Source organism: Octopus sinensis, linkage group LG8 (assembly GCF_006345805.1).
Source record: "Octopus sinensis linkage group LG8, ASM634580v1, whole genome shotgun sequence".
NCBI lineage: Eukaryota > Metazoa > Mollusca > Cephalopoda > Octopoda > Octopodidae > Octopus > Octopus sinensis.
In genome coordinates this window covers 101,911,302-101,925,801 of record NC_043004.1, presented here as the reverse complement: position 1 = coordinate 101,925,801, position 14,500 = coordinate 101,911,302, and the positions used below count along the sequence as shown (strand labels likewise).

Genomic DNA, 14,500 nt, shown 5'->3' with positions numbered 1-14,500 from the left:
GGTGGGACTGAGAAGAAATTATCCATTTAGAATTGTTTGAACGGAACCTAACGGTCAACGCGGAGCTCTATGTTCAACAGATGGAACGACTCAACGCGGCTGTTCAAGAGAAAAGACCTAATCGTCAGCATGGAGTTCTTCTGCTGCACGACAACGCCCGCCCTCAAATCGCCAATATGACCAAGGAAGCCATTCAAACGCATGGCTGGGAAGTGCTGCCACACCCGTCGTTCTCTCCTGATTTGGCACCAACGGATTTCCACCTCTTTCGATCTCTTTCAAATTCTATGCGCGGAGTTCCGTTCAGTACTGATGCAGAATTGAGAGCTTGGTTGGATCAATTTTTCGAGTCGAAATCGGATGATTTCTATCAACGAGGTATTGAAAATCTTGTTGAACGTTGGGAAGAAGTTGTAAACAACAAGGGTGAATACATTATTGATTAATTAGTTGATGTTTTTTATTAAACCTTTTAAAAAATTTAAATTTAAAAAACGGCGGGAATTTAGTTGCCAACCTAATATTCTTATATGTTTGTATGTTTATATGTAAATATAAATATATACGTATTGATCTATACACAAATACCCAAGTATATGCATTCATACATAGATATATAGTGTTGAGCCAAAAGTCCGCAATATTTTGTTAACTTATTTGCCTTATTTGTCAAGTTACAATCAAAGCATCTTAGCATTCAAGGTAGAGGCCATAGTGTTGCACTGTCTGAAGCCACCTTACTGGTACGCTAGTACCAGTTTTTGTCCTTTGAAGAACTCCTTCATTGTAGCTTTCCTAATTCCTCTTAGCTGATGAAGTGTCGCGAGCGCAGGAGGTGAAGCATGGATCGAAGCAAATAATAATCCGAAGGATCTAAGTCCGAATATTTACTGGGTGTGGCATCAGTTTGATTCTCCCAATTTCTAGGAGTTTATTTCGGGTCGTTCTAGTGGTATGAGGCCTTGAGTTGTCTTGCTGCAGAAGAGGTCGCTTTCTGTTAAGCAATGCTGGATATCTTTGCCTCACAATGACATACGTCTGCTCGAGCAGGTCAGAATACAGGTTGGCATCGATATTTCGATCGCCCGGAACAAACACGCTCATAATTCCACCAGACACTGAGCATTACCGTGTGTTCGAAGCGCTCAATGTTTGGTGACAGGTTCTGGAAGCTGGCTCTTGCTTAAACACTGTTTACGCATGTTAGGGATGTAGAAAAATATCTCCCTCGGATTACCACCCATGGCTCGCTTCCTGCGCTCGCGACGATTCAACCCTCAGGATGAGGTTGAGGCTTCATTGAAAGAGTTCGTCTCGAAGGACAAGAACTGGTATCAGCGTGAGGTCAATGACCCGGCAGAAAGGTTACATCAGATGGTGCAACGCGATGTCATATACTTTGAATGCTAGTCTGCTTGTGCTGTAACTTAACGAATAAAGCAAACAAGTTATAAAGTTATTACAGAACATTTGACTCAACACAATATATGTGTTTAGAGTGAGTGACAGAGAGAAAAATATGTATGTATGTATATATATATATATATATATATATATATATATGTGTGTGTGTGTGTGTGTGTGTGTGTGTGTGTGTGTGTGTGTGTGAAAGAAGGTTTGAAAATGCAATTATAAAGATGTTTATTCACTTGACCAGTTTCACTTTCTTAGAAAAAGATTGTCAACAGTAAAATACAAAGCTTTGTATAAGCTTTGTTATGCTAAGTACTGGTTGTCAAAAAAGTATTAAAATACATACGCGTATATACATTCTTTGATAATAATAAGAAAATGTTAAAAACAGTTTACAAGAAAATATTTGAGAAAATATTCAACAAAAAGTATTAGGAGTTCAATAAAAATCATGTTTGTTTGGTAGTATCTATATACATACATAGAAAAAGCATTAGGAGTTCAACAAACATGTTTGTTTGGTAGTATATACATATATATATATATATATATATATATATATATATATATATATATATATATATATATATAATATATATATATATACACAGAAGGAGATATATTTAAGAGTTTACAAAGAATTTGAGATGAACCAACTTGTTTTCGTAGCATTTTTTATTTTATGTGTAGCTAAGGGTTGTTTGTTATTTTAAGGGACTGTGTGGGAGGTTGGTTGGGGTGGGGGGAAGGAAGAGAATTTTCTGTTTCGCTGCACCTATGGAAACTTTTAAGTTTAGGGAAAATTTTGAAATTTAGTGTACTGATGTAATTTTCCACGCTGAATCTCAGGGAATAATTCACTTTTATGAGAACATTTTTTTAAAATGAGGTTTAAAGTTTGATCATTTTTATTAAATCATAAAACAGGATTTGGAAGCTGTCATTTTGTGCGTGACAGCATGTGTCAACTATAAACAACGAAATTTTGGCGAAATTCTGCTTTACAGACGCTATATAAACCATCGAATCTTCATTTATTTTTTGGAATTTAAAAAAAAATGTTTGCGAATTTGTGTTCTACACACGAGAATTCATACGATTATGCAAAAAAATAAAGGAAAAGAATATGTGCGCTATTTAAGGCCTTTTTAGCTGATATATTTTTAACACATATGATAACCTCATACTGAAAATGTTTGTCTTGTTGCATACTCACTGTCTGTCCTAAGTGGACGTACTCCTTTACCTCCTCGATATAATTGCTCCCTACTTCTATTCGGCCTTCTGATACTTTGTAAGGCTGAATGTATTTTATTTTCACTCGGTTCATTTGAAGGCTTCTTGCTGAGCTATGAGTGTCCAACTCTGTCAGCATGGTCTGTAGCTGATCTGTGGTTTCGGCAATGAGTAAGATGTCTTCTGCGTCCGAAATGTGTAAGCCTTTTCGCTGATGAAGTTCATATTACCTGTCCAGTCAATGTTTCTGGTGACCATATCTAGATAAGGTAGGGAAGAACTTTAGAGAGATGGCATCACCTTGTTAGACGTGTTTTTCAACTGGAACCCTTATTGGTGGAAATAGCAGTATTAAAATACATACGCGTATATACATTCTTTGATAATAATAAGAAAATGTTAAAAACAGTTTACAAGAAAATATTTGAGAAAATATTCAACAAAAAGTAACTTAATTTATCGACTCCGAAAGGATGAAAGGCAAAGTCGATCTCGGTGGAATTTGAACTCAGAACGTAACGGCAGATGAAATACATATTTCTTTACTACCCACAAGGGGCTAAACAAAGAGGGGACAAACAAGGACAGACATAGGTATTAAGTCGATTACATCGACCCCAGTGCGTAACTGGTACTTAATTTATCGACCCCGAAAAGATGAAAGGCAAAGTCAACCTCGGTGGAATTTGAACTCAGAACGTAACGGCAGATGAAATACCGCTAAGCATCTCGCCCGACGTGCTAACGTTTCTGTCAGCTCGCCGCCTTTCAAACGTTTGGAAATAGCAGTGCTATATCAATGGAGCTTGTAGAGTTTGCATCCCCGAGAATTGTGGTGTATTGCGCCTCGGCACGTTACATTTTCAAAGATTTCAGCACTACGTTCATCTCGATGTTGTCGTTATTACTCTTTGTTTATTGTTTTTAGATAAATTAATAGATAAATGTCTAAGAGGACATTTTTTATTAATTTCTATAGATGATACTTAATTGAGTTTTCACTTCACTATATTACATAAGTGACAGCCTACTGCGCTTGTATTTAAGTGCATGAACTCTCATTTGGGTTCTTTCTAAAGACATATAATAATTACAAGTGATTTATCTATTATGCGTGTGGGAATATTTTGGGGTGTATCTTACCAGAAGGCCATGGTATTACATCAGGTTACTTCCAGTCTTACTGTGTAAGTTATCATAATGATCGTTAATAAGAATGATTCATAGTGAGTCACGTAATTTAAAACCAAATACCTGCTAGAAATAATATAATAGCACTTGTGTAAGTCAGCGATTTCTAGCAGGTATTTGGTTTTAAATTACGTGACTCACTATGAATCATTCTTGTTACCGATCATTATGATAACTTACACAGTAAGACTGGAAATAACCTAATTTAGAGATCCGTGGAAGTAACCTAATTTAGAGATTCGTGTAAAGTAGAAAAGGTCTAATAGATACAAAGAGCTTTTATTAAGTGTACTTCTAACAGGTGCTGAATGAAAATAGTGAGTACCTGCGCACTAAAAATATAGTATACTCAAACATTTGATATATATTTCTTTACTACCCACAAGGGGCTAAACATAGAGGGGACAAACAAAGACAGACAAAGGTATTAAGTCGATTATATCGACCCCAGTGCGTAACTGGTACTTAATTTATCGACCCCGAAATGATGAAAGGCAAAGTCGCCTCGGTGGAATTTGAACTCAGAAGGTAACGGCAGACGAAATACCTATTTCTTTACTACCCACAAGGGGCTAAACACAGAGAGGACAAACAAGGACAGACAAACGGATTAAGCCGATTATATCGACTCCAGTGTGTAACTGGTACTTAATTTATCGACTCCGAAAGGATGAAAGGCAAAGTCGACCTCGGCGGAATTTGAACTCACAACGTAACGCAGACGAAATACCGCTAAGCATTTCGCCCGGCGTGCTAACGTTTCTGCCAGCTCACCGGCAGATGAAATACGGCTAAGCATCTCACCCGACGTGCTAACGTTTCTGCCAGCTCGCCGCCTTTCAAACGTTTGATATACTCAGCATTTTATATACTCAAACGTCAATACTACTCTAATGACATAATGCTGCATTTACTTGTATTTGTGCTCTCCTGTTTTGGTTCCAGTGTTTTGGCGGATGATTATTTCCATTCTCCTTATCTGGACCGCAACAAAACTTATCACCTTTCATGGAAATTTGATAAATCTCATATTAAATTCCATACAGATGTTTAATCACTAGGTTACGTGGCACTAGGCTTCTCAATGGACGGTAGCCTGAAAAACGCCGATGTTTTCATCACAGAAGTTTCTAACGGACAATCTTATTCTTCGGTAGGTAAAATAATTTTACGTAAAACGCAATTTTAATCGTTTGCTACATGGACAATACTCTTTTACTCTTTTACTTGTTTCAGTCATTTGACTGTGGCCATGCTGGAGCACCGCCTTTAGTCGAGCAAATCGACCCCAGGACTTATTCTTTGTAAGCCTAGTACTTATTCTATAGGTCTCTTTTGCCGAACCGCTAAGTTACGGGGACGTAAACACACCAGCATCGGTTATCAAGCGATGTTTTTGGGGACAAACACAGACACACAAATATATACATACACGTACATATATATATATATATATATATATATATATATATATATATATATAATATATATATATATATATACATATATACGACGGGCTTCTTTCAGTTTTCGTCTACCAAATCCACTCACAAGGCTTTGGTCGGCCCGAGGCTATAGTAGAAGACACTTGCCAAGGTGTCACGCAGTGGAACTGATCCCGAAACCATGTGGTTCGTAAGCAAGCTACTTTATTTCCTCAAATTTGCAATGACGGCATTACAAAGAAGAGCCGAACAAAGACAAACAAACATAAAAAGGTGAAGTAACTGCTAATCGATTAAAAACAGTCTCGGATGATTGGTGAATCATGAAACAATGAAACAATATATATAGTTTTTAAATATTTTAAAAATTTTACGTTCATTGCGATTTGCAAAGTATTCCCTACAGGCATCCGGCCACCTGGGTAGAACCTTTAGTTTTCGTCTTGAATGCACTTACTTGGTGCCAATTGCACCCAACTTGCTTTCCACAGGTTTCCATCTTTTAACAAATATACCCCGTGACAGACACCTCTTCTCTATTGAGGGGGTAACTAAAGAAGTTGACCAACCCATGGCCAGGGAGAAAGGTACCTGTCACTATGCCTTTCACATGCGTCTTCCATACTGTTTCTTTCAGTATGGTTACTACGCAAAAAAAAAACAGGCCTTCCTTTCCCTGCTAAGAGAAGGAGGTGGCACGATCTTGATGATAGACTCAGCCGATAGCTGTCCTCTTCCCATCAGTGACATCAGTTGTTCGACGAAAGCTATCAGTCCCGATAATTCCGGACACTCCACGAATGCGTGCAAGACAGTTTCCCTATCCTGCCCACATCTCGGGCATGTCGGCGAGACGGCACTTCCGTGCCTTGAAAGCTTGTCACGAACCTGTAACGCCGCACAGAAGTACTGCCAAGCCAGGGATTTCTGGTAATTATCCAGATACCCCGGCCCGAACGTTCTCCTGAACAGGTTGATTAACTGATTTTCATCGTATCCCAGGGTCTCCCCCAAGGCGTCTTCGGACTTGGTCTCTACTAACCCGCTATAAAAAATCCGCGGTGGAGCTCCTGCTGCCGGCATTGCCCGTCTGAGAGAGTAGCTGAAGTGCCTGACGGCACTCCAATTGCCAGTCCCCCAGCCTAGGTTTCTTTTTGATCCACGCACCAACGTCCGTTAAGGACGTTAATTGTGGGAGATAGACCCGGACGTGCAGTGACCATACCTGCTCTCCATCCAGGTAAAGCCAGAGGTGCCTCAACCTCAACGCGAATTTTCGCATCTTCAGCCAAGGCATCCCTAACCCACCCTTTAGCGGTTTCTAGCAGCTGACAGAGCGCTTCACAAGTGGCTTTCCTCCCTTCCACAAAAAGCGGAAAAGGATTCTCTCCAATTTGTTCAGCCACAAATCGGGCAAGGCACTACGGTCAGATGGTAGGTGATTACTGATGCTATACACATCTGCACCACCTCCGCCCTCCCTAGTAAGGATAACGCCCGCCCAGACCAGGTCTGGGTTAGAGCAGTCACCTTGCTGCCCACCTCACTCCAATTTTTCTCTATCTGGAGGTCTGGACCAATCCAAACTCCGAGCAGCTTAACAGGACCTTCCGTCCAACGCCCCACGACGTTATTGGACGACATAGGCTTGCCCCTCCAGGTGCCGAGTTGCAAACCGACCGACTTGTCCTTGTTAACCTTCGCTCCTGCCACCTGACGCACTAATGTTCGATCCTGAATGGCTTCGAAAAGAAACCACTCACTTTCACGACAGACTCGATGTCGCTGTACAACGCAGCAATCCAACCGCGGAAGGTCGGGCCTAAGCCAGCCTTCTCGAGGACCGCCATAAAGTACCGATGGTCGACCCTATCAAACGCGTTAGACTGGTTTAAATGTACCAGTGCCTCCCCCCTGCGCCAGAAAGTTTCCTTACCCTCTCTAAGGAGTAGCGTATAAGATGGAGATTGTTGTGGATCGACCAGTCTGGGATGGCGCGCGTTTGCGCTTCCCCCACCATCCCGCCCATGACCCGCGCTATTGTTTGAATGTGCGTGGTCTGAGTTCCAAATGGAAGCAATCTTTAACTCTGTGTTCAACAGAGTAATGGGCCTGACATTTTCTATCCCGTACTCTTTAATCGGGTCCTTCCTGATCAATCTCACCACCCCTCGGCTCGCAGACTTGGGAATTCTCCCGTTCTGCTGCCAATTGGCATAGACGCTGGCCAGCAGGTGCCCGAAAAAGTCTGGCATACTTTTATAAAATTCATAGGGTAGACCATCGAGACCCGGCGACTTCGCCCAGCACTTCGATCACCTCCTCGGATGTGACTGGCCCTTCACAGCACTCAGCCTCTCGTGCCGACAGACACGGGCCGCCAGACAGGAAGTCCCTGAGGGCGTCACCATGATCCAGCGCCCCTCCCCTCCCGAACGACAAAGCGAAGTGCTTGTAAAGTGCCTCACACATCTCGCCCTGTCCCTCGACCGAACTCCCACTGTCGTCAACAAGAGACCTTATTGTGGAATCGTTGCCACGCTGGGTCTCTACCGTACGGGCCCATCCGGCAACATTAATCCCTTCACGGCCCAATGTACGCACTTTATCCCGAACTCTGCACCTCTCATACTTGGCTTTGAAGTAACGGTCCAGGACCGTTCTCGTTGCCAGGATGTGGGATGCAGAGCCCAACCTCAACACCTCCTCTAAGTCCTTAACTAGCTTCCCTTCTATTCTAGCCTTAACTAGTCCTAGCTGGTGGCTAAACCTAATAGACTCGAAACAAATGGCTCTCTTGAGGGCGAACTACCACCGGTTATTAACCACCAAGCCGGTCAACGCTCTCTGTACTAGCTCTTTAATTCGGCTACAGTATGCCTCGCAAGCCAAAATAGACTTGTTCAGTTTCCAGTAGCCGGATCCTCTCTTAACTGTCCTATCTATATTCAGCTTACACTTAACCATTTTATGGTCAGTGTTGGACACCTGAACAAGCTGTGGACAATTAAAATTATCCTTATCTGTGGCTCTTATGACTATCCTGTCTAGGTAAGACTTGAGCCTTCCGTCGCCATTAATCTATGTCCACTCTGGGACGTTCGGATGGTCAAGCCTGTACCGATCTGCCAGCTGAAAGCGCTTAAGTAGATTCACGTGGCGTGAGTTCTCCTTCCTATCGATCGAGCCAACGCTATCGATGCCCGCATCAACAATAGCGTTAAAGTCTCCTAACACCACTAATGTCTTCGACGTCACGAGAAATTTCTCCAGAAATTTCTCGCCCTCCGGTCTGGCCAGGAGACATGATTTTCTCATAGCCATTCAGGAGCGGCGAGAAGGTTTGTAGACTGTCCAGCTTGGTCTCTGTAGCAACCATCACATGTATATCATGTGATCTGAGATCGTCGAGAAAACAAGTTTGCTTCCATATCGAACTCAGACCACGCACATTCAAACAACCAAGGTTAAGCGCAGTCATTAAAAAGCAAAAGTTCTACTTACTCTTTACGGGTGACGTTGGGGCTGACCTCACTGCAAGCTTGTCAACCCCTCCTTCCTCCTTCTTTAAATAATTTGGTAAATCGACTATCTTCCAGATGGTCGTTGAATGCTTATCCCTTAGTTGCCTGTATAAGGTTTCTTCTACCAAGACACATCTCTTTTTGAGGTCTTTATGCATATCATATAATCTCGTCTTTGGGTGTAATGTCACAGTTTCGTTTATGTGTTGATTTTGAGTATCGAACTCGGATAACATTCGTTTTTTTCTACTTCTGGGACCATTGGGCGGGGTCTTTTTTTCTGTCTGTGGTGCTAGTTCTTTGATTTTTTTTGTACGGATGGCGATGGTGCCAATGTTCTCCTCCGCGTAACAACAGAATATCCCTCCTCTGCCACATCCACGGTGTCGTCCGAGAGGGTTAAACGTTTTCCTTTCGGTGCCAATAAGGGGGCGGGTATTTTTGTTTTTGTTTGGGTGGTGTGTGCAGGGTTGGGATTTTGAAGTATTTTGTTCAGGGGCCGGCACCGCAGTTGGTGGAGTGGGAATGTTTACTTGTGTGGGGGCTGGTATATGTGAAGGCTTGGGGACAATTTGAAATTTAAACATTTTTGCTATCCTTTTGATACTTTATAATATATCTATTTCTTTACTACCCACAAGGGGCTACACGCAGAGAGGACAAACAAGGACAGACAAACGGATTAATTCGATTATATCGATCCCAGTGCGTAACTGGTACTTAATTTACCGACCCCAAAAGGATGAAAGGAAAAGTCGACCTCGGCGGAATTTGAACTCAGAACGTAACGGCAGACGAAATACCGCTACGCATTTCGCCCGCCGTGCTAACGATTCTGCCAGCTCGCCGCCTTAGTTTACAATATATCATGCTTGCCAGTATCATAGACCTGGGTACTGAGTTTTGTAGAGTTATTACTGGAAGTACCATCCAGAGTGATGTGTCGGGTCTCAGTCAATCTAGTCGATGATAAACAGAACAAGAAAAGCAAAATAAGTAGAACAAAATGGCTTCTAAAACTATTTTTAGGTTTATTTATTGAAAAATTTTATTACGTAGAAATAATACAAAAAGTATTTGAATGTTTGAACTTTATTGGAATCGGAGAATAACATGAACAAATATCACATTCTGTATATAAATCCTTTGTAAGCAAGTAACACTGAATTTTAATTCATTATGGAAAATAAAGCTTTAACTCATTGGGAAAAATGAAGCTTATAAGAATCCCTTAATTCATATCACACCAGATACAGGTTCATTTTATGTCACATTTCGCCGATTACCTTATGCAATATTGGAAACTAAAATCGTATGCAATAATCAGAATTTGTCTTTATTGGTATATGCAATTAAGTTTAAATTTTTTCACACACGCGCTCATACAATCAGATACGTATGTATACGTATAAGTTTAGAATATTCATGAAAGATTTTCCTCAGCTATACATCAAAGATTACTTTTCATACTTATATAGGAATTGATATTTTATTAATATGATCTGATCAGTATTTGTAAAAGTGTTAAATTAACCAATAAGAAATCGAAATGAAAATCATTCCGGTCTTTACGAAGATTTTTGCAGCTGAATTCTAGAAAATACAAAAAGAAAAAAAAAAGAAGTGAAATTAGATTAAATAAAAAGAATTTAATTCGAGAAGATCTTAAAAACTTATTTTTGCGAATTGAAATGAAAATATGATATTTTCCCTTTCGGTTTTCTAAATTTTGGGTGACCAAAAAACTGGTGGATGGTACTACAACTACTCCTATTTAGTCAGACGGCCAATCTAAACAGAAAGAGACACACACACACACACACACACACATACGTACAAAATGCACACGGACCTCTAACACCAAACACAACGGGTCACTCAACTAATTAGCGAAGCATCCATCACTAACATACTTCAACAATTAGCTCATAAACAAACCGGTTCTCTTTGTCTCTTCTATCGATTCTACAATAATTACTATTCTTCTTAACTAGCTAGTTGCATAATCTCACAGCCCAGGTTGACTCGTCTCACCTAATTTTCTTCTTCAGTTATTCTTACGGTATTCAAACCATGGAGTACCCCAACTTCCTATCCTGCCTCTCCAAAATTAGCTCTTCTGGAATCCCTCTTTGTCTACGTATTTTCTATACACGTTGAGTTAGAGATTATCAAGCTGAGCATAAGCAATATCAATCTCACCAGTCTATGAAGATTTAAAATGCCATAAGCACTACCATTTGTCCCCTGACTTATTTATATAAGAGAGAAGTGCAATATTTTGAAACTGTTAATTTGTTACAATAGTTTATAGTTAACTGAATGATATAGTTAATAATAGTTAAAATAAGTAATCCGACTATAATTTGTGAAAATACATTGGTTCACAGTTCCATTGCATGAATTAGTGCAGCAGAAATTATTTCAAGCATGTACTATTTTGCATACACAGTAGAAGTCTTCATTGTTTTGAAACAACTTCACTACTTTTGCAACTATAATTAATTCCCATTCTCAAGGCATCTATCATTATAGGTAATGTTTTAATTTCCATTCTTCATGTTCTAGGTATGGCTCTTGCTACAATATTTAGAAATTTTCTCCATTTCTTTTGCAGATCCTTTATTGTTTATTTGAATTGATACTTTGACTATGAAGCACTTCGTTTCTTCTTGTCCTACACAAAAAACCCGATAGATTAACCTAAATTTACATGTCTGTGAATATTGTCGTATCTCAAAGTTTGGACCCTTTGTTCTTATCTTGTGCAGATCCAGTTTGCCTTTTATTCTTTTGGGGGTTGATGAAATAAGTATCAGTTGGGCACTGTGGTCGATATGACTGAGTACCCACCCCCGCCTAAAATTTCAGGCATTTTCCCTACACTAGAAAGGATTTTCGTATTATTATATAATCACTTCCATCTGTTGAACAAGAAAAGGCATTAAACAAAAACTAAATCCACGAATGTGTCCTAATTAGTTATACGGTAACGGAAGTAAATATATAAGTAACTGAATGATAGTGAGAAAGTGTATTGACTTGTTTGAATGTTTTAATTGAGAAACCGTATTCAAAATATTTTATTGTCGAAAATTAGATACTTACCTTTTCGGTTGTAGGTGGTTGTTGAGTTGTAGGTGGTTGTTGAGTTGTAGGTGGTTGTTGAGTTGTCGGGTCATCAGATTTAATTAGCGGAAAAGCTCGATTCGTATACTTGATAAGCTACAAAGTTTTAGAATATCGATATCTTGTAACTGTATATTTTAAACTGTTATATACCAAACTAAATTTAGAATTACATAATTTAGTAAAGAATTATATTTCAGTAAATTTTCTACTGTAACTTAAAATAGATTAGTTCAATATATCTTGATGAGAAGAAATATACAAGGCTTAAGATAGAATCAAAGACAAAACCCTACTCAATACCTTAGGTGTAATAAAAAATGATCTATAAAATAAATAAGATGAAGTGCAATTCGTGGGCTTTATTTGTAGATTCCTTTTGGTTAGTAGATAGTTAAGACACAAACTCAAAAATCTGGAAAGAAAAGAAGGAAAAGTAAAGTAACACTTACACTTGTCTTATTAATACAATACTGAGTAAAACCGACTTCGGGTTCCAAACCGTTGACTATTAATTCCATTTTTTTAACTGCACTTTGGTTATTCTTATATTGCAAGTTAGTCCTGAAACAGATAATATTATATATTCAAGGACAGAGGCCGTGGTTTAAATAAGAGAAATGAAAATAAACAAGAAGAAATGAATACAAAAACGGGAACAGCAGCGAAGAGTTAAAATGTACGGTCAGTTTGCAAGAGGTGTGAACGCCTAGACAGATACAGAGCACTGGTGGCTATGGGTGAAGGGTGTGATCTGAAGATAGAAACAGAAGCACTCATATGCGCAGCTCAAGAACGAGCTATGTGAAGTGAAGAATAGACAACACTACTGACAGCAAAAAATGCAAAATGTATGGCGAGAGGGACGAAATGGTATGACACATCGTAAGCGAATGCCCGAAACTGGCACAACGCGGATACCAAAGACGCCATGACAATGGGGCAAGAATGATCCATTGGGAGGTCTGTGGAAATCATGGATTACAGAGAGCAAAGACGTGGTATGAGAACACCCCAGACGGAGCCACCGAGAATGAGAATTCTCAACTGATACTTTATTTATCGACCTCAAGAAGAATGAAAGGCCCAGTCGACCGTGGCGGAATTTGAACTCAGAGCACAAAGACAGACAAAATACCGCTAAATATTTTGCCCGTCGTGCTTAACGTTTCTGCTAGCTCGCCGCCTTGAAGCCAAATAGTAATAATATGAAAACTAGAAGAGGAACACTTCTCAATTAAAGATCGTAGTTTAGGGAAATCGCGCGCACACGCACACATACACACACACACACACACACACACACACCACACACACACACACACACACTCTTACACGCTCACTGATATACAGAAATAGACATATACTCAAAGATTCAAAGATCAATAGTAGATAGCTGGAGGGGTGAATACACACACAGACACCAATGTGTATGCGTGTGCATGTATGTAGTGTGTGTGTTTGTGTGTGTGGTATGGTTTGAGCATGTGTGTAAGTAGAAGTATGTATGAATGAGTGTGAAGATAAATTTATAGATAGATAGATAGATTGATTGATAGATAGGTGGGTAGATAGATACATAAATACATACCCGATTAGTTTGTGATCAAAATTTAAACCGCTAGTACAACGTTTTAGTTTTATTTCTGGATAATGCATGATGTATGCTTGACACATTTCATCCTTAGTGCTAAAACCACCCTATAAAGAAGATAGATTTACAAAATGATTATATAAGGTACGAAAACTACGTTAAACTTCACCAAATTTACCACGAGACAAAATACAAATGCGTGCCTCAGAACGGAGCCCCAACACGTTCACTTCTAGAAGTCGTTGCAGGTGGTGCAACCTGAATGTATGTCTACGCATCAAAAGCCACGACATACCTAAGCCGCCGCTCAGAAGGAGCTGACAGCTGACTGACCGCCTGACCATGGGAACGCGTCCCTTCCACAGGAATATGAACAAGGGATACTCCAAATCGATCAAGCAAAAGCTGGGGCAAGGCACGATGATCAGACGATAAATGATATAGGAAGCGATGTAGGCATTCACCACCTCTGCCCGACTTTCAAGGACATTTTCTTCTCAGCCCATTTCTGGGTAAGACTGGCCACCCTGTTCGTCACTTCGTCCCAGTTCTTATTCACCTGGAGGTAGGGACCAAACCTGACCCCGAGCAGTTTAACTGGTCCGTCAGTCCAGCCTACGATGATGCCGTCTGACGGCATCGACCTGCCTCTCCAGGTCCCCAGTCGCAAGCCCACCGACTTCTCGGCATTGATTTTGGCTCCTGCAACGGACTCATATTCTTCTAGAATGGAGCCGACAGTCTCCACTTCGGAGGCATCTGACACCATGATGGTAACTTCGTCCGGGTATGCAGACACTGTTCTTCAAAGTCCCAGTTCCAGTAGGAAGGATCCTCTCCGATTGTTCCAACTTTCGTAGCAATGGCTCGAAAGCTCGAAAGTCATCACATACAGAAGAGGTAACAGCGGGTAGCCCTGATGGACCGAGCGTGCGATACTAAACAGTTCCGATAGATGACCATTTACT

The 14,500-nt window shown here is 40.4% G+C and overlaps 3 protein-coding genes across 4 annotated transcripts in view; 1 reads left to right on the top strand and 2 right to left on the bottom strand.

Moving 5' to 3' along the window:
- Nucleotides 1–2,269: 2,269 nt before the first annotated feature.
- LOC118764651 lies at nucleotides 2,270–9,446 on the bottom strand. Of its 2 annotated transcripts, none has more exons than XR_005000467.1 (2): nucleotides 3,793–3,901; nucleotides 2,270–2,909 (listed from the first exon to the last, which is right to left on the bottom strand). XR_005000467.1 is itself a non-coding variant. In XM_036505629.1 (2 exons), exons 1-2 carry the CDS (start codon nucleotides 9,394–9,396, stop codon nucleotides 2,782–2,784), a joined length of 735 nt encoding a protein of 244 aa, XP_036361522.1. In that variant the 5' UTR covers nucleotides 9,397–9,446; the 3' UTR covers nucleotides 2,270–2,781. The 2 variants fall into 2 exon arrangements, 1 of the variants encoding a protein (XP_036361522.1); XM_036505629.1 differs by lacking the exon at nucleotides 3,793–3,901 and adding an exon at nucleotides 8,790–9,446.
- Nucleotides 4,700–14,500, top strand: part of LOC115214883 (DBH-like monooxygenase protein 1) — a 125,610-nt gene continuing 115,809 nt past the window's right edge. The window contains exon 1 of the mRNA XM_036505626.1: nucleotides 4,700–4,993. Coding sequence (XP_036361519.1) covers nucleotides 4,925–4,993 — 69 coding nt within the window. The 5' untranslated portion in view covers nucleotides 4,700–4,924. The remainder of the gene's footprint in view (nucleotides 4,994–14,500) is intronic.
- LOC115214886 (DBH-like monooxygenase protein 1) overlaps nucleotides 9,923–14,500 on the bottom strand; it is a 41,798-nt gene continuing 37,220 nt past the window's right edge. The window contains exons 10-13 of the mRNA XM_036505627.1: nucleotides 13,530–13,639; nucleotides 12,391–12,502; nucleotides 11,918–12,034; nucleotides 9,923–10,402 (exon numbers count right to left, since the gene is read on the bottom strand). Coding sequence (XP_036361520.1) covers nucleotides 10,334–10,402; nucleotides 11,918–12,034; nucleotides 12,391–12,502; nucleotides 13,530–13,639 — 408 coding nt within the window. The 3' untranslated portion in view covers nucleotides 9,923–10,333. The remainder of the gene's footprint in view (nucleotides 10,403–11,917; nucleotides 12,035–12,390; nucleotides 12,503–13,529; nucleotides 13,640–14,500) is intronic.

Excerpts from the sequence above, each read along its gene's own strand:
- LOC118764651 (XM_036505629.1), bottom strand. The coding sequence starts at position 9,396 with ATGTTTAAATTTCAAATTGTCCCCAAGCCTTCACATATACCAGCCCCC. Across the intron at positions 2,910-8,789 it reads CCCAACGTCACCCGTAAAGA|ATATGGTCACCAGAAACATT; the intron begins GTAAGTAGAACT and ends TACCTTATCTAG.